The sequence below is a fragment of the Somniosus microcephalus genome, chromosome 5 (assembly GCF_052327205.1).
Source record: "Somniosus microcephalus isolate GS21.2 chromosome 5, FLI_Smic_1.0, whole genome shotgun sequence".
NCBI lineage: Eukaryota > Metazoa > Chordata > Chondrichthyes > Squaliformes > Somniosidae > Somniosus > Somniosus microcephalus.
The window spans coordinates 19256229-19279895 of record NC_140991.1 but is presented as its reverse complement, the minus strand read 5'-3'; the positions used below and the strand labels follow the sequence as shown (position 1 = coordinate 19279895).

The window sequence follows — 23667 nt, the reverse complement described above, 5'->3', positions numbered from 1 at the left end:
CAATACTCTGGGGCTGATGTACACCGTGGATCATTTCAGTAACACTGTTGTTGCTATGCCACCTACTGTACAGTACAATAAGAGGCAAACATGGTGAAGTTAGATGTCTCATAAAAATCAAGCGTAGAGGCAGATGAGAAGATAGTTAAGACCTATAACTTTGCCAATGGGCAAGCCAGAGCCTGCTGCATGCTCCAACAACAATTACAAGATCAAAAGGCTGGTATCTAATCGCCTTTGTTTTAATATAACGGAGGTTGACTTTGTTCCAGTCAGTAGTCACTTGGAAATCAGAAGTCCACAGCTACACAGAGGCTCCATTTTGCCAGGTAGGAAGTGAGCGACCATGTTTCAAACATCAATTATGTGTAAAGGATTAGCGCAGGAGAAGCATCTTTGTTGTTTTGGGTTCGTGAAGAATAGTAACTAGATAGAGTATGGGCACCACACATTAGAAATGATATATTGGCCTTGGGAGGAGTGCAGCACAGATTCACCAGAATGTTACCTAGAGCAAGGGTTAAATTACAAGGACAGATTGCACAGTCTAAGCTTGCATTCTCTTGACGGCATCGCTGCGACAGCCTCAGTACTCAACACCAACAGCCAATCTCCAGACGCCATCCTACAACTCATCCGCTTGATCCTTGACCACAATGTCTTCACCTTCGACAGCCAGTTCTTTACCCAAACACACGGAACAGCCATGGGGACCAAATTCGCACCCCAATACGCCAACATCTTCATGCACAAGTTCGAGCGAGACTTCTTCGCTGCACAGGACCTCCAACCAACGCTATACACCAGATACATCGACGACATTTTCTTCCTATGGACCCACGGCGAAGTATCACTGAAAAGACTACACGATAACATCAACAAGTTCCATCCCACCATCAAACTCACCATGGACCACTCCTCAGAATCGTTTTCATTCTTGGACACACGAATCTCCATCAAAGACGGACACCTCAGCACTTCACTCTACCGCAAGCCCACGGACAACCTCAGGATGCTCCACTTCTCCAGCTTCCACCCTAACCACGTTAAAGAAGCCATCCCCTATGGACAAGCCCTGCGAATACACAGGATCTGCTCAGACGAGGAGGAACACGATGGACACCTACAAACGCTGAAAGACGCCCTCGTAAGAACGGGATATGACGCTTGACTCGTCGATCGACAGTTCCGACGGGCCACAGCAAAAAATCGCATAGACCTCCTCAGAAGACAAACATGGGACACAACCAACAGAGTACCCTTCGTCGTCCAGTGCTTCTCCGGAGCGGAGAAACTACGCCATGTTCTTCGCAGCCTTCAACATGTCATCGATGACGACGAACACCTCGCTAAGGCCATCCCCACGCCTCCACTACTCGCCTTCAAATAGCCGCCTAACCTCAAACAGACCATCGTTCACAGCAAATTACCCAGCTTTCAGGAGAACAGCGACCACGACACCACACAACCCTGCCACGGCAACCTCTGCAAGACATGCCAGATCATCAACACAGATACCATCATCACACGTGAGGACACCACCCACCAGGTACATGGTACATACTCATGTGACTCGGCCAACGTTGTCTACCTCATACGTTGCAGGAAAGGATGCCCCGGAGCATGGTACATCGGCGAGACCATGCAGACACTGTGACAACGGATGAACGGACATCGCGCAACAATCGCCAGGCAGGAGTGTTCCCTCCCAGTCAGGGAACATTTCAGCAGTCAAGGACATTCAGCCTCCGATCTTCGGGTAAGCACTCTCCAAGGCGGCCTTCGAGACACACGACAACGCAAAATCGTAGAGCAGAAACTGATAGCCAAATTCCGCACTCATGAGGACGGCCTCAACCGGGATCTTGGGTTCATGTCACGCTACATGTAGCCCCAGCTGACGTAGGGTCACCCAGACTTGAGTCGTCGTTGGCTTGTTCTCTCTACACAGATGCGGCCGGACCTGCTGTGATTTCCAGCAAAAAAAATGTTTTTTTGTCTGTTTTTTTTTCATACAGACCCCAGCATCTGCAACATTTGACCCCTTGTGACTCCACCTGATTGTTCTTTGATGTAATGTTTTCCTGACTAACCTGTTTGGACACCATTCACACCTTTGATTGCTGTGACTATCTCTCTGCCGAGGTGTGATAAATGGCAGTTAGAAAGATTACCTGTAAACATCTGACATTATTCTCTGACTATATAAGGTGTGTCTTTATGCATCTCTCCACTTCACCTGACGAAGGAGCAGCGCTCCGAAAGCTTGTGATTTCAAATAAAACTGTTGGACTATAACCTGGTGTTGTGTGACTTCTTACATTTGAGTATAGAAGATTTAGGGGTGATCTCATTGAGGTGCTTAAGATGATTAAAGGATTTGATAGGGTAGAGAGAGAAACTATTCCTCTAGTGGAGGAGTCCACAACAAAGAGGGTGGGGTGGTGATGTCAGGAAGCACTTCTTCACAGAAAGGGTAGTGGAAATTTGGAACTCTCTTCCCCAAAAAGATGTTGAGGCTGGGGCTCAATTGAAAATTTCAAACCTGAGATGGATAGATGTTTGTTAGGTAGGGTATCAAAGAGAAACGGAACCAAGGGGGATAAATGGAATTGAGATACAGATCAGTCATGATCTGATTGAATGGCGGAATAGGCTCGAGGGGCTGAATGGCCTTCTCCTGTTGCTAACCTCCAATGCCCACCTTCTCTGGGCGAACCTCTCCAGAGCCCAGCAAAATCTCTGGAAAAAAATACAGGTGGTGTTTTGAGGTAAATCCCGTGTCTTAATGCAAATCTAAAAGCAGGAAGTATCTCCTGGCAATGCAGGTCAAGTGTAGAGGGGGCAGAGATCCAGCACGTAACGGGCCTCCGCTCCCATTTTGTTCCACCCAACGTCCCAGGACCAGGCACTCAGTGCATTAGGGAGAAGAGAACTGGCCCTATTGTATCATAAAAACATAACATAAGAAATAGGAGCAGGAATTGGGCAGTGTCCTAGGCCCAACCATCTTCAGCTGCTTCATCAATGACCTTCCCTCCAATATAAGATCAGAAATGGGGATGTTCGCTGATGACTGCACAGTGTTCAATGTCATTTACAACTCCTCAGATAATGAAGCAGTCCATGCCCGCATGCAACAAGACCTGGACGACGTTCAGGCTTGGGCTGATGTGTGGCGCGAATGTTACCTGCCACTTAAGTGTCAGGCAATGACTATCTCCAACAAGCGAGAGTCTAGCCACCGCCCTTTGACATTCAACAGCATTACCATCGCCAAATCCCCCACCATCAACATCATGGGGGGGGTCACCATTGACCAGAAACTTAACTGGACCAGCCACATAAATACTGTGGCAACAAGAGCAGGTCAGAGGCTAGGTATTCTGCGGTGAGTGTCTCACCTCCTGACTCCCCAGAGCCTTTCCACCATCTACAAGGCACAAGTAAGGAGTGTGATGGAATACTCTCCACTTGCCTGGATGAGTGCAGCTCCAACAACACTCAAGAAGTTCGACACCATCCAGGACAAAGCAGCCCGCTTGATTGGCATCCCATCCTTAAACATTCACTCCCTCCACCACCGGTGTACCGTGGCTGCAGCGTGTACCATCTACAAGATGCACTGCAGCAACTTGCCAAAGTTTCTTTCGGCAGCACTTCCCAAACCCACGACCTGTACCAACTAGAAGGACATAGAATCATCGAGTTATACAGCACAGAAAGAGGCCCTTCGGCCCATCGTGTCCGCGCCGGCCATCAAGCCCAGTCTATTCTAATCCCATTTTCCAGCACTTGGTCCGTAGCCTTGTATGCTATGGTGTTTCAAGTGCTCATCTAAATGCTTCTTGAATGTTGTGAAGGTTCCTGCCTCTACCACCCTTTCAGGCAGTGAGTTCCAGATTCCAACCACCCTCCGGGTGAAAACTTTTTTCCTCAAATCCCCTCTAAACCTCCTGCCCCTTACCTTGAAACGATGCCCCCTGGTTATTGACCCCTCTACTAAGGGGAAAAGTTCCTTTCTATCTACCCTATCTATGCCCCTCATAATTTTGTACACCTCAATCAGGTCCCCCCTCAGCCTTCTCTGCTCTAAGGAAAACAACCCCAGCCTGTCCAGACAAGGGCAGCAGGCACATGGGAACACCACCACCTCCAAGTTCCCCTCCAAGTCGCATGCCATCCTGGCTTGGAAGTATATTGCCGTTCCTTCATCATCGCTGGGTCAAAATCCTGGAACTCCCTACCCAACAGCACTGTGGAAGTACCTTCACCACACGGACTGCAGCGGTTCAAGAAGGCGGTTCACCACCACCTTCTCAAGGGCAATTAGGGATGGGCAATAAATGCTGGCCTTGCCAGCGACGCCCACATCCCATAAACAAATTTAAAAAAAAGTAGGCTCCTCGTGCCTGCTCCGCCATTCAATAAGATCATGGCTGAACTTCTACCTCAAATCCACTTTCCCACCCTATCCCCATGTTCCTGGATTCCCTTAGTATCCAAAAATCTATTAATCTCTATCTTGAATATACTCAACGACTGAGCATTCACAGCCCTCTGGGGTAGAGAATTCCAAAGATTCAGAACCCTCTGAGTGAAGACATTTCTCCTCATCTCAGTCTTAAATGGCCGACCCCTTATCCTGAGAATATGACCCTTAGTTCTAGAGTCTCCAGCCAGGGGAAACAGCCTCACAGCATCTACCCTGTCAAGCCCTCTAAGAATTTTATATGTTTCAATGAGATCACCTCTAATTCTTCTAAACTCCAGAGAATATAGGCCCATTCTACTCAAGCTCTCCGATTGGACAACCCTCTCATCCCTAGTGAACCCTCTAAAGCAAGTATAGCCTTCTTTAGGAAAGGGGACTCCATGTGTGGTCTCACCAAAGCCCTATATAATTGCAACAAAGACTTCCTTACTCTGATACTCCAACTCCCTTACAATAAAGGCAAACATACCATTTGGTGTCAGGGTAGCAATGCCAAATATCGTGCTGGAGAGGAACCCAAAGTGGGGTCTCAGCTATTGAGCACACACAGCCATCCGAAAACAAAATCAGAACCTGCCTTCAAATCTGCCATCTATCAGCATCACGTTAGTTGTGGCCAAGCAGCACAATAGCTGGAAGCATATTTTCCCATATTTGCTCTCGGGATATGGTCCGCGTTGAATTGTGAGGTACAACTAAACAATAGGTTATCAAAATAACACCAGTTTTGAGATAAGCATTAGCATTCTTACGTTTATCACAAAAAAAGCACATCTGCATTTCAGATGGTCTTTTTTGAAAATAACACAAATTTGGGAGTTTCCAATACATTATTGGAAGGTTACGAAAACAAACTGCCTATTTTTAAAATAATGTATCTTAGGGGGTGTTGCAATCAACAGCTACAACAATAATTAAAATCGCACTCAGATCTGTGGAAGTTGAACTGCAAATAAGCTCTTTACAATATGACCCCAGTTCTAAGGAACGTGCGTCATTTAGCGTTGGCGACAGATATGCTTTAGCCAAGCAAACCATTTTGTTTTAGCTGAAGGCCTATCCCTATACCACGGTGCCAGATCCAAGCTTGAAGGGGGTCTCTGGTTCGGAGAACCGGAGCTGCAGTGTTGTAGCCTTATTTCCAACCCGAGCTCCCATCGAGTCTGGCTCCCTTACAGGACACAGGATAGGGGGATTTACCTTCTGATCAGTGTTTAGGCATAGTTTACTAAAAGAACTAAGTGGGGCAATGTGTTAGAACACTAATTCACAGCACAACATTTATGTTTCATGTTCATGATTCTCCAAGTGATGAGGTTTTTTTGTTGTTGCACTAAATAGGCCACATCCTTCCCCAGAAGCGGAGGGGTGTTTTAAAACATGCAAGACAACAATGGAAGCGGGAGGGAGATCAGAAACTCGCCCCACAGGGGTGCCTAGTGGCCGGTGCCTGAACTACATTGTTACAGTTGACATAGCAAGATTGAATGGTAATTGTTGACATGTCAATTTACAATGGTAAATGTTGACAGAAAAGTGGGAACAAAAATCCTAACAGGGAGTAAGATTTGCGGATAGGAAGTACGTACCACCCTAAGCAATATTTTCAATATCCTTTAAATGTTCCTTTTCTATTTCTCCTGCTCTCTAAATATGCCGTTCCACATGTTCTGCCAACTCCCTGCATCCTCAGTGTTAAAATCCGCAGCTCACTGAACAGTGTCTTAGCTCATTCCTTCCTGGCTCCTTACTCTTCTCCTTATTCTAAAAACGACTGGCTTTTAAAAATTCAACAGTCAGATGAGATTGCCAATTGGGTCTGGCGAACAAGCTACAGGAACGTGTCCCGGTGCAATTCTGTGGCACGCTTTAGGAACGTGTTCTAGCGCAATTCTACGGCACAGTGCACTAGTTTATCGACATACTGTGTTGTGGAGTGGCCCTTTTCAGGAAATTTTCTTTTTATAATTTTTTTTTCCATTTAGATTGCTTTTTAATGGGTTAAGTTGTATCTCCACTTTTAAAACCAGCCCCTCAAATTCCATATAATTTTAATATAGGAAACTCAAATGACACTGGATTGTGATTGAAAGGCTGAGGAAATGCATCCTTCTCAATCGTTCTCGTGCCCTAAATGAATCTCATTCACCTATTAAAAATTCACATTACAGGAAACTGTGTTATATCCGGCACTGACGGGACCGAGCTGTTGCCGATCTATCAAAACTGCCGGACATACAAAGTTAATGTTGAAGCATATGGAGGTTTTCATCTCCGTATCTGACAACAAACACTGTTGCTTAGCAACAGCTTGTAAACAGTCGGTTCGTACCTTGGAAGCGTCTCTGTAGCTTAGCAACAGCTTCAGAGAGACTTTCCAGAGCCTGACTGTTGAAAACAAAGCCATGAGAAGAAAAAAAACCTAACAAAACGGCTCCTGATTTCTGCCGGTAGATCGAGGTTTCCGGACATACAACCTCCGGATAAACCAAAGTTTCCTGTATATTCAGTAGAATAAAAGTCAAATATGATCAGAATATTTTTTCTTCTTCAAAACAATGACTACACTGCCCTTAGACTTTCCTACCCCTTTAAGAACAACAATTTTTAGGAGCTGGAAAACCGATTAGGGCCAAGTAAGCATGTTCATTTTTCTTACATCAATCCAATCAACCAAATTTAGGCTGAGACTCCCAGTGCAGTACTGAGGGAGTGCTGCGCTGTCTGAGGTGCTGTCTTTCAGATGAGACGTCAAACCAAGGGCCCTTCTGCCCTCTCAGGTGGATGTAAAAGATCCCATGGCACTATTCCGAAGGTGGCCAGGGGAGATCTCCCCAGGGTCCTGGTCAATATTTATCCCTCAACCAACATCACTAAAAAAAAAATTATAACCTGGTCATTATCAAATTGCGGTTTGTGGGAGCTTGCTGTGTGCAAATTGGCTGCCGCGTTTTCGACATTACAACAGTGACTCCACTTCAAAGTACTTCATTGGCATAAAGTGCTTTGGGATGTCCCGAGGGCGTTCAAGATGCAATATAAATACAAGTTCTTTCTTTTCTCACCAGAACGCCTGATCCATTCTCTCTCCACAACATGCCTAAGTGCGTTTTGAACCCAGTTGTACTACACCTTCAATGATCTTCTCCAATAACTTATTCCACAACTCTATTATCCTTTTGATGAAAAAATTACGTCTGAGTTCCCTTCTTACACTTAACATCCTAATTTTTTTTAATGTGTATCCTGAACATTTCCTATATTAAGCAAATAGAAATTATATATTTCATCAATCGACTCCTGAATTAGTAACAGGTCCTTGGGCTTTCTCCTCTTTCTAGGGAGTGGGAGGGAAAGTATGATTGATGCATGGACACAAAATCAGGCAAAAGATGCGAATGAACACGTACGAGGCAGAGGGCTTTTTCACATCCTGCATCCATCAACATAAACGCCGGCCTCGAAGGTCGATGGCACACGCCAGTTAGCCAAGCATAAAACAGGCACCCGAGCATCCGATATCATGGGTGGGGCTCGCACTCAGTAGGTGCCAGAAGTGCACGGTCTGCCATATTGGAAAATGACTGTCTGAGGCCTCCTTTGTAAAACTGGGCTGCCTTGAATGCAGCCAGCATCAGGACTACATTTGGCCTAACTGGTGTTCCTTAAAGGAACACTGGGAGCTGCCATCAAAATGGTAAGTTTTTTTTTTTAAGATGGCCCCAAAGTGACAAAACATGTACACCTCCCGGCTCCACTGCACTGACTAACACCAATGCTCGCCCCTGTTCCGCCTCCACCGCCACCCTCCAATTGCTGCCCTATCCCTCTGCTAACTGTGCCCCCCTCCCTTCCCCGATTGCTGCACCCACCCCCCCTCCCTCTACTGCACTGGAGTGTCAGCCTAAATTTTATGCTCGAGTCTCTGGACTCAGACTTGAACCCAAAACCTTCTGACTCAGAGGAGAGAGCGCTACCCGCTAGTCACGGCAAACCCAGTGAATAGGTTGCCAGCAGGGACCTTTCCCATGTATTTTGCCTTCGATTCCCCATCTCCCATGACAGGAGGCCACGCACCTACGGGTTCATTTAAAAATACTCGGTCCAACAGTCATGATTTGATGATCTCCTCAATTCCCTCCACAGTATCATACAGTGATACAGCCATGAAAGAGGTCATTCGGCCCATCGTGCCTGTGTTGGCTCTTTGAAAGAGCTATCTAATTACAGGAAACTTTGTGCTATCCGGCACCGACGGGACCGAGCTGCTGCCATTCCCTCAAAACTGCCGGACAAACCAGCGTTAATGTTGAAGCATACGGAGCTGAAGCTCCGTATCTGGCAACAAACACTGCAGCTTCTAAACAGTCGGACGTACCTTGGAAGCGTCTCTGTCGCTTAGCAACAGCTTCAGAGAGACTTTGCAGAGCCTGACTGTTGAAAAAAAAGTCACAAGAAGAAAAAAAACCTAACAAAACGGCTCCTGATTTTTGCCGGTGGCTCGAGCTTGCCGGACATTTAGCCTCCGGATAACACAAAGTTTCCTGTAGTCCCACTCCCCTGAAAATTTATCCTTTTCGTACGAATCCAATTCCCTTTTGAAAGTTATTATTGAATCTGCTCCTACCACCCTTTCAGGCAGTGCATTCCAGATCATAACAGCTCACTGCGTAAAATAATTTTTCAGAGGGACAACTGCAGTTTAGTTTTGCGTTGTATTTGGATTATCCCAGTTGGTGTGTATTCCTAAAGGATTCCGTATTCAGGGGCCTCGTTGACACCTTTCAGTGTGCGACTGGAATCTCTTTGTTAGCGAGTCCCCAATCACAGAAGCTATGTTTGTCGAAATCAATAGGTAGGTGTGTTTTACACGATACTCAATGTTGATCTGTCCTCGGCACCTGTTGGTACCAGCGATGCCCTAGCACCGAGTGTACCTTGGAGCTCTCGGTACCAGCCAGTGTCCTTGGCACTGATTCGGTGCTGGGTTGTGTTCAGCAACGTCTAACTGGAATGGCCAAATACACCGAGATTGCAGCTCCTGGCTGGGAGTGGACATCTTTCTTCGGTTTTGCCTCTTTCCAATTTTGTGCTGAATAATATTGGGCCTATGATTAAGTCAATGGTTAGGGATATGGGCATTGATATTAACCACCACCCCCCACCCTGCCCCACGACGGGCGGGAGGTGGTGTGTGTGTGGGGGGGGGGGGGGGGAAAGAGAGAGAGAGAGGGAGGGTAAACCCTTAAAAAAAAAACTGGAACGCATCCCCGACCCAACACATACGTTTTTACAGCAGCGGGTTGCGAGGCGGGCTCATGTCCAGTCTTGAAGAGTCTTCATTATGAGAGCCTGATTTAAATTTAACTGCTGCCGGCTGAGTTTACTAGGGCTCGGGGAAACCTGGCAACGAAAGGAAGGCGAGAGCTGCCGGCTCCAGATAGCGGTTAGTGCCAGACTATGCATCAAAAGGCAACAGGCCAGGTCGGTGGAGAGGAGAATTCGGGGAACAACGCTCATTGCGCTATGTATTAAAATTCTAATCGTGCCTCGGCCTCCTATTTTGTACTGTGCTCTTACTTGTTTCATCTGCTTTTACAATTCTTCATATGGTTGGCAGCTGTTGCAATTTGACTTGAAAATAGTACTGTTTAGGAACAGGAGTCGGCCGCTCAGCCCCTCGAGCCTGTTCCGCCATTCAATGAGATCATGGCCGATCTGTATCCCAACTCTAGCCACCCACCTTGGCTTCATATCCCTTAATACCCTCGGCTAGCAAAAATCTATTGATCTCAGGTTGAAAATTACTGAGCTAGCATCTGCTGCTTTTTGTGGGAGTCCACACTTCTACCACCCTGTGTGTGAATATGGCACCTTGCACAACCTTACGACATCTCAAAGCGCTTTACAGCCAATGGAGTACTTTTTCCCCAAGTGTAGTCACTGTTGTAATACAGGAAACTCGGCAGCAAATTTGCAACAAGCAAGGTTCCATAAACACCAATTAAATAATGGCCGGATAATCTGTTTTTAGGTCTTGGTTGAGGGATAAATATTGGCCAGGACACCAGAGAGAACTCCCCTGCTCTTCTTCGAATAGTGCCAGGGGAAGACGGGTCCTTGGTTTAACATCTCATCCGAAAGACAGCACCTCTGACAGTGCAGCACTCCCTCAGTACTGCACTGGGAGTGTCAGCCTAACCTTCTGCTCAAGCCTCTGGAGTGGGGCTTGAACCCACAACCTTGGCCCCCTTCTATTTCTTACCTACATGCTGCCCCTCAGCGACATCATCCGAAAACACATCAGGTTCCACGTGTACGCTGACGACATCCAGCTTTACCTCACCAGTACCGCTCTTGACCCCTCTAATGTCTTTAATTTGTCAGACTGCTTCTCTGACATCCAGTAATGAGGAGCAGGGATTTCCTCCAATTAAATATTGGGAAGACCAAAGCCATTGTCTTTGGTTCCCGCCACAAACTCCATCCCTCTCCCTGGCAACAGTCTGAGGCTGAACCAAACAGCCCGCAACCTGGGCGTCGTATTTGACCCCGAGATGGGCTACTGACCGCACATCGCGCCATCATCAAGACCGCCTACTTCCACCTCCGCCCAACTCCACCCCTGCCTTAGCTCATTTGTTACCTCTAGACTTAAATATTCCAACGCACTCCTGGCCGGCCTCCCATCTTCCACCCGCCATAAACTCGAGCTCATCCAAAACTTTGCTGCCCGTATCCTAACTTGCACCAAGTCCCGTTCACTCATCACCCCATACTCACTGAGCTACTGTGAGTCCCAGTCTGGCAACGTCTCAATTTTAAAATTCTCTTCCTTGTTTTCAAATCTCTCCATGGCCTCGCCCTCCCTATCTCTGTAACCTCCTCCAGCCCTACAACCCACCAAGATCTCTGCGCTCCTCCAAATCTGGCCTCTTGCGCATCCCCGATTTTAATCGCTCCACCATTAGCTGCCATGCTTTCATAATGGCCCAGTAATTCGGGTCCCAACGCGTGAGTAAGCACCGTGTACTCACGCGTGGGCCCGATGGAAGTGCCGGTTTTCAACATGCACAGCGCATGCGCGGAAAACCGGCATTTCCTTTCCTCTGAACCAAGGGGTTCAGAGGTGGAACGCGTGCGCGCAGGAGTCTGCGCGTGCGCGCTGAAATTCCTTTTTTTTTTTTTTAACAGCGTTGCCCGTGCGATAAGGCCTCCAGTTTTTACGCGAGAAAAAAGCAGACATAAGTACTTAGTTTTAAAAGGTAAGTGGTCTATTAATTAAAGTTAGAACATTTTTTCCACAGGTTTATTATTTTTAAAGACTTTACAGTAAGGTAAGTGTATTTTTAGACCCGATTTAAAAAAAAATTCTTTTCAAAAATTGGAATAATTGTTTAAATTAGTTGTTTTTAGAGTTAGTAATAGTTCATTTAATTAGTGGGATGTTTTTTTAACTTTTATTTGAAGTTTAAGTACTGTTTTGGGCGCCCGGAGTTTTCATGAGTTTGACAGTTCTTACTATCAAACTCATGAATGAACTTTTGCAACCACCGATTGGTTGCCCAGTGCTCACGTGATCCCAGCCGGCTCATCGAACTAAGTACGCCGCTGGATCACGCAAGCACAGCGCGCCGGGAGCTGAACCGGGCCACTGACAGGAAATCCACGCAGGGCCAGGCTTCAACTGTCGGCACACTATGTAAGTGTAGGTCCAAGGCTTGCACCCACGGGAAGCCCCCGACACCAATTTCTCAGCAGGCCAGGCAACATCCGTGGAGAGAAATTAGAGTCGACGATTCGGGTCAAAACCCTTTATCAAGACATATATAAATGGCAAGTTGTTGTGCGACAGATTGGTAGGCCGAATGGACAGGGGCTCTGAAGGAGTCGCTCCTTTTCTCCAGTCTGCTCGCCTGCACATCAGCAGGAGCGGTGAACCCCAGCCCAATGCGTGTGGCAGTGGCTACCCACAGCTGACACCCTGTGGCACAAGGTGCTGGAGTCTTTGTAGGATACAGGAATGGGAGACCATGTGCGACTGCACCTCACGACAATGTGACAATGCCATTTTTGTATGTAGATGGGTGTCTGGAACCCAATCTGCTCGGTTTTGCTCTTGGTGTGTTGGAGGGCGCTCAAGTATCTGCCTGGCTTTAATTACAAAGGATAATTCACACCACCAGTATCTCCCAGATACCCGGCTTTTTCACATCCTTCAAAGGGTCTCACTACAAAGGGAAGCAAGATAAAGTTTCTAACTGCATCCATAGTCCAGGGCCTCGCATTTCTTACATGTCTGAAGCAGGCTGACGGAGCAGTGAGATAACCGGCTGGCTTGGAATGGTGCTGTTTACATTAGTTGAAGTACACTGTTCTCTCTCTCTCTGTTGTCAGTTAAATTGGTTAAGGTTTACTAACAGTTAACATTTCCCGTGAATCAACTGGAACGAGCATGCTGACGTACAAGAGCACACTTGTTTAAATAAATAGCCTCCTTTCTGAACCAAATTCAGTCGCACAGTCCAAGACCGAGAATGATATTTAGAAGTCACTATTTAAAAGATAAAATTACATTTATATGCAACCTAGGAAGAGCAGAGAACACAAAGGATGAGAAATGGCTGTTCGGGCCACTAAAGTTTATTCCTCTAGGACTCACCCAGCCCAGCATCTAACTATATTTGTAATCTTCCCTAATTACTTTGGCCTAGATTTTCAGTGTGCTGTGAGGTGGGGTTTCAGGCGCGTGGGGGGCAAAAATCCCGAATTCGGGGGTCCCGACACCATCTCACTCAAAACCCGCCTCCACCTAAGTTTCAAAGGAGGCGGGTACCCGCCCCGCACTGGGACCCGCCGACCCGAGGCGGGAAGGTATTAGTGCCAATTAACTGCCTGTTAACAGGTAGTTAACAGGCAGTTTTTAGCCTAATCCCTATTTTGAGGGGTTTCGTGTGGGATTCCCGACGGCTCCAAACCACGCCAGGTTAGAGCAGGCGGGCCGTTGGGTTGAAGGACTTGGAGGGGTCGCGATGTCGGTGTTCAGGTGAGTAATGGGTGCATGAGTGCAAAGGTAAGTGTGTTTGGTGTGTCTAAAGTGTGTAAAGAAGTTTAAATTACCTGTACTTACCTTAACAGCCTTTCTTCCTGTAGCCGTCGGGAGTCCATCACTCAGCCGGCACTGAAAGCTGAATGGCTGCGATCTGTCAAAAGTGACAGCCTTCAGCTTTCAGTGCCGGTGAGAGTTCTAACTAAGTCTGTGTAGAAGGACTCAGGTTAGAAGTCAGACTGTCAGTGTTTGACAGCTTCAAACAGCTGTGAAACACTGATATTTCATCTGTCAAGACCTCTTGACAGATGAAATTTCAGTCTGTGACATCACCTGTTGCCGGGTGGCCCTTAATTGGCCTGCTGAGCCCGCTGTGCGGGCTCAACAAGGTCAATCAAGGAAAAATCGCGTGGATTGGCCGGACGTTGATGTAGGCGGGACTAAAACCCGAAAGTTGTAGTCCCGCCTCCTTCCCGACAGCTTAATGAAAATCGACCCCTTTGAGTCTATTATCTGGTAGATTATTCCATATGCTCTTCACCCTTTGAGAACATTTTTTTTTCTGAAAGAGGTTTTAAATTTTTTAGTTTGTTTCTACCAAAGTTTTTTTTTAAACAATGTTAAAGAAAGACTTGCATTTATATAGCGTCTTTGGCAATGTCAGGACGTCCCATAGTGCTTCACAGCCAATCAAGTGCGTTTGAAATGTAGTCACTGTTGTAATGTATGAAACGCAGCAGCCAATTTGCGTACAACAAGATCCCACAAACAACAATGTGATAATGACCAGATAATCTGTGTTTAGTGATGTTGGTTAAAGAATGAATATTGGCCCAGGACACCAGGGAGAACTCCCCTGCTCTTCTTGAAAATAGTGCCAAGGGGTCTTTTATTTCCACCTGAGAGGGCAGACGGGCCCTCAGTTTAATGCTTCACCCACCATTTTTCCAGATATCCGTGGCTCTCCCGCCGAAGCTATGGAGGACAAGCCTGCGGAAATTCAGCTCCAAAGAGTTTAGCAGTCAGTTAAACCAGAATTGTTGCCACCAAGACAGAAAGTTGCGTGCAACAAGTCCTGGATATAGCCTTCCATCTCATATGACCCCAGTGGCATCAGCCATTAGATCTGGAACACGAGAAAGAACTGTTCTCGCAGTGTTCTACAAGAGATCAAAGACTGAAATCTCGTGGTGTAATGCCGATAAAAGGGGTTGGAGTAACGATGCTCTTCTCCTTCCGCTCAACCACTAGCCAGGGACCTGCTCAGATGATGTAGTTCTTGCTCTTGGCTACTTAAACCCCAGTGGATTTACCAGTGTCATCCAGATCAAATAAACAAAAAGCGCAGTGGATCTGCCTTAGCGATAATGGGACTGGTGTGGTTGTAATGAGCTTGTAAAGTCCCAGGACTCGCACAGCAACCGTTGAAAGGACTATAACACGCAGCACTTAGAAACATAGAAGATAGGAGCAGGAGTAGGCCATTCGGCCCCTCAAGCCTGCTCCGCCATTCAATGCGATCATGGCTGATCATCCAAATTCAGTACCCCGTCCCTGCTTTCTCCCCATACCCCTTGATCCCTTTAGCCTTAAGAAATATATCTAACTCCTTCTTGAATATATTTAATGAATTGGCCTCTACTGCCTTCTGTGGTAGAGAATTCCACAGGTTCACCACTCTCTGGGTGAAGAAATTCCTCCTCATTTCTGTCCTAAATGGCTTACCCCTTATCCTTAGACTGTGACCCCTGGTTCTGGACTCCCCGACCATCGGGAACATCCTTCCTGCATCTAGTCTGTCCAGTCCTGTATAGAAACATAGTTGCACTTAGTTGCTGACCTGACAACTGTGACCAATTCTTGCCAGGATTTGGGGCACTCGGTTCCACAAAATATCAGCTGCAGGACGCCGGTCATGGGAAGCCCCCTCTCAAAAAGCCACCAGTGCCATTTTTCTGGATGGCACAAATCATTTACAAATCAACTCTGGCATAGGCTCCAAGAGGTTTGTGCCTTCATCCCTTTAGCCATGAATTTGGTCAAAAGAGGCACGACTCACAAACCAGCTGAGCCGAAAGTTAGCCTTCCTCCAAATTTATTTAAGAGCGGGTACCTCCTCAGGTGGAGGTTGGCAAGCCCAAGAACATATGGAAACACTTGAGCACGGACAGCAAAAAGATGGCTTCGACCCCGGTGTGTTGATGCATTGCTGTTAATTACAGAAGTCCTGTAACAGTCGGCGCAGACTCCATGGATTTTCAGATTATGAACATATACCCTTATTAAAAACTGGACAGGCTGTTTCGGGGGGGGGGGGGGGGGGGGTGGAACTGTGGAAAAACACTCAAGCTGAAGGTGGCTGACGTAACCAGGTTGCATTCGAATGGTAACGGACTGTCCTTGGGAACAATGACCCGAGAGGCCCACTCCCAAGTCATGAATAACGAGGCTGGCGGCTCACTGTTTCTGAAGAAGATGAGCTCGTTAAGTTAAATCGGCTGGGAGATCAAAACGAGATCTAAACCATCCAAACCTGGGAGGAGGCCTGGAAACCATTTTCCTGAGGCCATGTGTCCATTAAAACCACAGACAGCGGTCTGTGTATTGGGGGGTATATCAGAGAGCTGTTTTGGATAGCTCTCGCTCTCTCTCCTGCCCTCCCCACAACAGAACGTCAAGAGGAGCTGAGCCTTGCTCTTCCAACTGAGACGGACTTCGACTCAGGCTGGAACTCGCATGCCGCAAGGCCGGCACGGAACCAGGTAGCCGAGATGTACGGGAGGAAGCTGCAAGCAAGATCAAGGGCAATCTAGGTGAGCATTGCCAAGCCTGCACACCCACAAGATCACTTAGCTGTGTGAGGGGGTGCCTGTATGTTCCCACCAAACCAGAGGGAGTTTAGCGTTGGAAGGGTCCTGTGATAGTTTAGTTCACGGGAGGGTGTTTTTAGGCCGTGGTAAGTCAGCACGGCAGGGGTTTGTTGGACAAGTCAGGGTTGTACTGTTTTAAACTGCACTGTTGTGTTCACACCGCTCGTACTGTATGCGAGTGGAGTGGTTTTGTCAACCTTAATAAACACTGTACTGGTGAGCCCGAAAACGCTGTCCGTGTTCAAATCTGTCCTCAGTAATCCCCATCGTCCAGAACTTCTGGTAAGGGGGCTTGCATGCTCGCTATGGGCGGGGCGAAACCACTTACAATAATTGGTGATTGCGGCAGGGCCTATAGGAAATTGGCCACCGCAGAAACCGGTTACAGTCTTTGGCACTGCCAAAGAAAGGGCAGAATAGGAGTACCCTCCGCTCTTAGTAGATTCAACCATAGTAACAAAACAAATGTAAGCTACAACTTCAGTGCAGGACACTGGAGGTTCGACTCAAGGGATATCTTTCAGTTTGTGATTGATCAGAAAGATTTATCTGATGCAATATTGGCAATGCCTTAATATCTAACAAGGTCAGCAGTATAACAAACAACATAACTTACAAGGATTCCAAGGCACCTCATTGCCCAGCTCAGGACAGATTAGCACAACTCTTCTTGCTCTCACTAACCTTAAAAGGATTCCACAGAGGAATTTAGAGCTACAGTTAGTTAATGTCAGTGCCAGGAAGGTCATCAGATAAAGTTAGAAATAAGCTGTAGTGGTACAAGGGAGGTTAAATGCAGAACAGTACCAGAACAACATTTCTTCTTGGTCTCAATACAACCTTTCCACACAAGATTTTTATTAAGACTTCATGTTACCCAAACCTGTAAAAATGCCTCTTCCTGTTCTCTCCATCCAGTCGGTACACAAAACATAATTGTAATTTTACGTTCCCCGTTAAAAAATTATTTATCTCTGTAACCTCCTCCAACCATACACACCTCCGAGGTCTCTGAAACCTCCTCCAAAACTTCAACCCTCCGAGATCGCTGTAACCTCCTCCAGCCCTCCGAGATCTCTGTAACCTCCTCCAGCCCTACAACCCTCCGAGATTCCTGTAACTTCCTCTAGCCCTATACCCCTCCGAGCTCTCTGTAACCTCCTCCAACCCTCCGAGATTCCTGTAACCTCCTCTAGCCCTATACCCCTCCGAGCTCTCTGTAACCTCCTCCAGCCCGATAACCCTCCAAGAGCCCTCTAACCTCGTCCAGCCCTACATACCTCAGAGATCTCTGCACTCCTCCAATCCTGGCCTCTTGTGCATCCCCGATTTTCATCGCTCCACCATTGGCGGCCGTGCCTTCAGCTGCCAAGGTCCCAAGCTCTGGAATTAAACCTCTTTGCCTCTCTCTCTCCTCCTTTAAGAAGCTCCTTAAACGCTACCACTTTGACCAATCTTTTGTTCACCTATCTAAATATCTCTAGGTAGCTCGGTGTCAAATTTTGTTGATTACGCTCCTGTGAAGCGCTTTGGGAGTTTTACTACATTAAAGGCACTGTATAAATGCAAGATGTTGTTGTTTGAATTAAAACATTATCCACCAGAAACAGACTGACTAGTCACTCATCTTACATGTGTTTGCGGGACTTAATAGGATGAAAAGTGGCTGATGGGGTTGCTTACGTAACAACTGCGAACACTTCAAAATACTTCATTGTACACAAGGCGCTTTGAGACAACAGAGAAGGTTAAGGGGAGAACTGATAAAGGGGTTCAACATTATGAGTGGGTTCGATAAGGTAAATAGGGGTAATAAACTTTTCAGGATGGTACAGTGATACCTAGTGGTCATAAATTTACTATCATAAGAACAGAGGGGAGTTAGGAGAACTTTTGTGGTGCAGAGGGTACTTAGGACTGGGGTGCTTTTGTAGAAACAGTGGTGGATGCAGAATCCAAAGCTTTTAATATAGAAGTGGAGGAACACGTGAAAATTAAAAATGAGAAGAGTTTGAGGAAAGGACAGGCAAATGGAACTAAGTGGATGGCTCTTTCAGAGAGCCAGTGCAGGTGCGATGAGCTGAATGGCCTCCTGCCACAGTGTATGAACGCAAGACTTACAAATCTGGCTTTCTTCTGGATCTGGCAGCAGTCTAAGTATTAAAAGGAGATCATTTTTAATAAGTAATACACTAAAATATTAGGTACTTGGAACCATAGATTGTTGAATGACTGTTCGAACTGCTTGTAGTGTTAGTGTGTTACAGAATCTTACAGTACAGGAGGAGGCCATTTGGCCCATCGTGCCTGTGCCGGCTCTCTGAAAGAGCTATCCAATTAGTCCCACTCCCCTGCTCTTTCACCATAGCCCTGCACATTTTTCCTTTTTAAGTATATATCCAAGTCCCTTTGGAAAGTTACTGTTGAATCTGCTTCCACCGGCCTTTCAGGCAGCGCATTCCAGGATCACAAAAACTTGCAGAGTGAAAAAAAAACCTCTCTCCTGATCTCCCCCAGGCTTTTTGGCCAATTATTTTAAGTCTGTGTCCTCTGGTTAGTAATCCTCCTGCAAATGGAAACAACTCAACAACAACAACTAGTATTTATATGGCGCCTTTAACGTAGTAAAATGTCCCATTGCTGCACAGGAGTATTATAAGACAGGGAAAAAAATGACACTGAGCCACATAAGGAGAAATTAGGGCAGATGCCCAAAAGCTTGGTCAAAGAGGTAGGTTTTAAGGAGCGTCTTAAAGGAGGAAAGATAAGTAGAGGTGGAGAGGTTTAGGGAGGGAATTCCAGAGCTTAGGGCACAGGCAACAGAACCAATGGTGGAGCGATTATAATCAGGGATGCTCAAGAAGGCAGAATTAGAGGAGCGCAGATATCTCGGGGGGTTGTGGGCTGGAGGAGATTAGAGATAGGGAGGGGCGAGGCCATGGAGGGATTTGAAAACAAGGATGAGAATTTTGAAATCGAGGCGTTGCTTAACCGGGAGCCAATGTAGGTCAGTGTGCACAGGGGTGATGGGCGAACGGGACTTGGTGCGAGTTAGGACACGGGCAGCCGAGTTTTGGATGACCTCAAGTTTACGTAGGGTGGAATGTGGGAGGCCAGCCAGGAGTGTGTTGGAATAGTGAAGTCTAGAGGTAACAAAGGCATGGATGAGGGTTTCAGCAGCGGATGAGCTGAGGCAATGGCGGAGACAGGCGATGTTACGATGTTAGCAATAGGCGGTCTTAGTTATACCGCAGATGTAGTCGGAAGCTCATTTCGGGTCAAATATGACACCAAGGTTGTGAACAGTGTGGTTCAGCCTCAGACAGATGCTAGGGAGAGGGATGGCGTCAGTGGCTAAGGAACAGAGTTTGTGGCAGGGACCGAAAACAATGGCTTTGGTCTTCCCAATATTTAATTGGAGAAAATTTCTGCTCATCCAGAAGTCGGGAAGGAGGCGGGACTACAGCTTTCGGGGTTGTAGACCCGCCTCCATCGAGATGCGGCCAATCCACGCGATTTTAACTTGATCGACCTTGTTGAGCCCGCCTAGCAGGCTCAGCAGGCCAATTAAGGGCCACCCGGCAACAGGTGACGTCACAGACTGAAATTTCATCTGTCAAGACGTTTTGACAGATGAAATATCAGCGTTTCACAGCTGTTTGAAGCTGTCAAACACTGACAGTCTTACTTCTAACCTGAGTCCTCCACAGACTCAGTTAGAAATCTCACCGGCACAGAAAGCTGAAGGCTGTCACTTTTGACAGATCGCAGCCATTCCGCTTTCTGTGCCGGTTAGATGATGGACTCCTGAAACCTAGAGGAAGGAAGGCTGTAAAGGTAAGTACAGGTAATTTAAACTTCTTTACACACTTTAGACACACCAAACACACTTACCTTTGCACTCATGCACCCATCACTCACCTGAACACCGACATCTCGACCCCTCCAAGTCCTTCAACCCGACGGCCCGACTCCTCTAACTTGGCATGGTTTGGAGCCATTGGGAATCCCACAGTTCAAGCTTTAAAATAGGGATTAGGCTAAAAACTGCCCGTTAACAGGCAATTATTTGTCACTAATCCCTTCCTGCCTCGGGTAGGCGGGTCCCAGTGCGGGGCGGGTACCCGCCTCCTTTGAAACTTACATGGAGGCGGGTTTGGGGCGGGATGGTGTCGGGACCCCCGAATTCGGGACTTTAATCCCCCGCACGCCTCCAATCCCAACTCCACGGGTCAGTTAAAATCGAGGCCTATGTCTGTATTTACAAAGTTAAGGACCCAGTATGCTTTTTTAACAGTTTTATCAACTTGTCCTGCCAACTGCAAAGAACATAAGAATTAGGAGCAGGAGAGGCCATACAGCCCCTCGAGCCTGCTCCGCCTTTAAAAAGATCATGGCTGATCTTCGACCGCAACTCCACTTTCCCACCCCATCCCCATATCCTTTGATTTCCCTAGAGTCCAAAAATCTATCCATCTCGGCCTAGACTATTCTCAATGACTCAGCATCCCATGTGTCTGTAAAACCCCAGGTCCCTATCTTCCTGCACCTCCTTTAACATTGTACCATTTAGTTTATATTGCCTCTCATCACTTTTCCTTCCAAAATGCTTCATTTGATTTGTGAAAATTTTCAAGCAGCATAATGGGCAATTCCCTTTGAAACCACAGAATAAATCTCTCACATGAGGATTGAACCGTGAGGTGGAAAAGGTCCTAACCTTAACTGTAGTAAAGCAAAGCTAGCAAGGTGCATATCATCTCAAATTTCATGTTTCAAAAGGGAGGAAACATTTCCAAAAGGTAAAATCATCTAATCCACCAGCCCCCACCACCTCCCAACAAAAAAACAGATTGGGTGGAGGTGAAGAGATGACCTCCTGTTTGCTAGTCAGTGAAATCCTAAGCGTGTGAATGGAGAACACATTATGGCTTTGCTACTAATGGTGAGCAGAGGAAATCTTCCTCAGTACAGGTCATCCGGCTGTAGTTACCACCACTAGGGTTAGTCTGAGAGTCATGGCGTTGAATGGTTGAAATTGAGCGCGGCAAAATTCTTCCACTGGTTCCTCGGTTACTGGTATTTTTCCCAGGTCATTCACCCTGCCTCCCCAACCCCATCCCAGATCAGCAAAATAACCAATCCTTGAGTTTTCACAATGAGTCTCACGATAACAAACACAGAAGTCTTAAACAGGGTACTTACAAGTCAATGGATCTGGATAAAATGGCAGACAACGTCAGTAGAATGCAGCCAAACGGTCCAATCTCAAACTAGAACACAGATTGAAAAAAAACACACAAAATTCATCCTTTGCTTCTAAAACTATGCAAAAATCAGACTGATGTTCTGATAAAAGACCTATAGAATTCATAGAATGATACCATAGGAGGAGGCCATTCGGCCTGTCGTTCCTGTGCCAGCTCTTTGAATTCCAGTTAGCCCCCACTCCCCTTGCCTTTCCCCATAGCCCTGAAAATGTTTCCTCTTCAAGTAGGTATCCAATTCCCTTTTGAAAGTTATTATTAAATCTGCTCCCACGGCCCTTTCAGGCAGTGCATTCCAGCGTAATGACAATAAAATCCTTTTAGAGTCAACAGAGGCGGACAAATTAAAGAGGCTACTGGACATGTTGTTCACATAGAAAGCCATGGAGGAGCTCGAGGGACGTTGCGGTAATTTTTTGTGACCGCTGGACCAGCCAACATGGACCACAAGGTCTCTTCTGGTCCCTGTACATTCTTGTGCTCGTGTGCGGTATTTTGTTTTAGTCGACTGGGTGTCTTGACGCATGCATTTCCAAAAGGAAAAGCTACGGAGAAACCTACACCCATCTGTCGGGTTTCTGCTTTCCCACTCCCTCGCCGCGGAGGCACAACCCACTTACCGTAGTCCCAGAGAGCGTCAGTTGGCAAGGCCCGGGCTTGGGGATTCCCAAAGGCTACCGCTGGGGTTTAAGCAGCTTTACGTGAGCTGCTTCCTGCACCTCATCCAGCTAGGTCAACCCGACACGTTGGATCATCGGTATGCAGGTTTATCGTTGCTAGTTGCTCGGCAGAATAGTCATGATCTGTTCGTTAAACAACTGGCCAGCACGGATTTATGCATCATTGATGTGTTGAAGGGCAAGTTAGATAAGTGCATGAGGGAGAAAGGAATAGATAGGGCGAGATGAAGTAGGGTGGGAGGAGGCTCGTGCCGAGCGTAAACGTGTTGGGCCGAATGGCCAGTTTGTGCTGTAAAATTCTAAGCAGCTCTTTAATTTGAGCCCTCACAAGGTGGACAGCAGGTACCAGCAGTTCTTGATAAGTGGCATGGTGAGCAACACAATTCACCTTACATGCGAGTGCATTGCCCCTATCTTCCTGACACACACCATCACCCCCCAATAGTACTTCTCCAGTAGCTCAGTGGGTTAATGCACCGCCCAGTATAGTGCGGAGATTCACTTTCAATTATCTGTCTGTGCTGAGATAACTTGCATTCCTATAGCACCTTGCACAACCTCAGGACGTCCAAAAGCGTTTTACAGCCAATGAAGTACTTTTGAAGTGTAGTCACTGTTGTAATGCAGGAAACGCGGCAACTAACTTGCACACATCAAGCTCCCACGAACAGCAATGTGATAATGACTGGACTATCTGGGTTTTTTTTAATTTTTTTTAAAGTGATGTTGGTTGAGGGATAAATATTGGCCATGACACTGGGGAGAACTCCCCTGCCCTTCTTCAGAACATGGGATCTTTTACATCCACCCGAGAGCAGACGGGGCCTCAGTTTAACATCTCATCCAAAAGACGGCACCTCCAACAGTGCTGCGCTCCCTCAGTACTGCACATAATTGTCAGCCGACATCATGTGCTCAAGTCTCTGAAGTGAGGCTTCTACCCGCATAATTAAGAGTATTGTGTGCAGTGTTGGGCACCCCATTATTTAAAGTACATCCAAGACAGAGAATGTACAGTATAGATACACCAAGATGATGCCAGGGATGGGAAAACTATAGTTGCGAAGGGAGACTTGAAATCTTTATGGTGAACAGCATAGATTTATTTAAGGGTAAGTTAGCGAAGTACACGAGGGAGAAAGGAATAGGTTGTGTTGATAGGGCGCGATGAAGAGGGGCGAGAGGAGACTCGTGTGGAGCATAAACACTAGCACGGACCAGTTGGGCCGAATGGCCTGTTTCTATGCTGTAAATTCCATGTAATTGTACTTAGACTGTTCCCTGGAGCAGAGAAGACCACGAGGAG

At 46.8% G+C, this 23667-nt stretch overlaps 1 protein-coding gene across 2 annotated transcripts in view; it reads right to left on the bottom strand.

Moving 5' to 3' along the window:
* Positions 1-23667, bottom strand: part of mindy4 (MINDY lysine 48 deubiquitinase 4) — a 277344-nt gene that overhangs the window by 66483 nt on the left and 187194 nt on the right. For both annotated transcript variants that reach the window (XM_085987410.1, XM_085987411.1), the window contains exon 13: positions 21620-21687. In XM_085987410.1, the coding sequence (XP_085843536.1) occupies positions 21620-21687 (68 nt within the window). The remainder of the gene's footprint in view (positions 1-21619; positions 21688-23667) is intronic.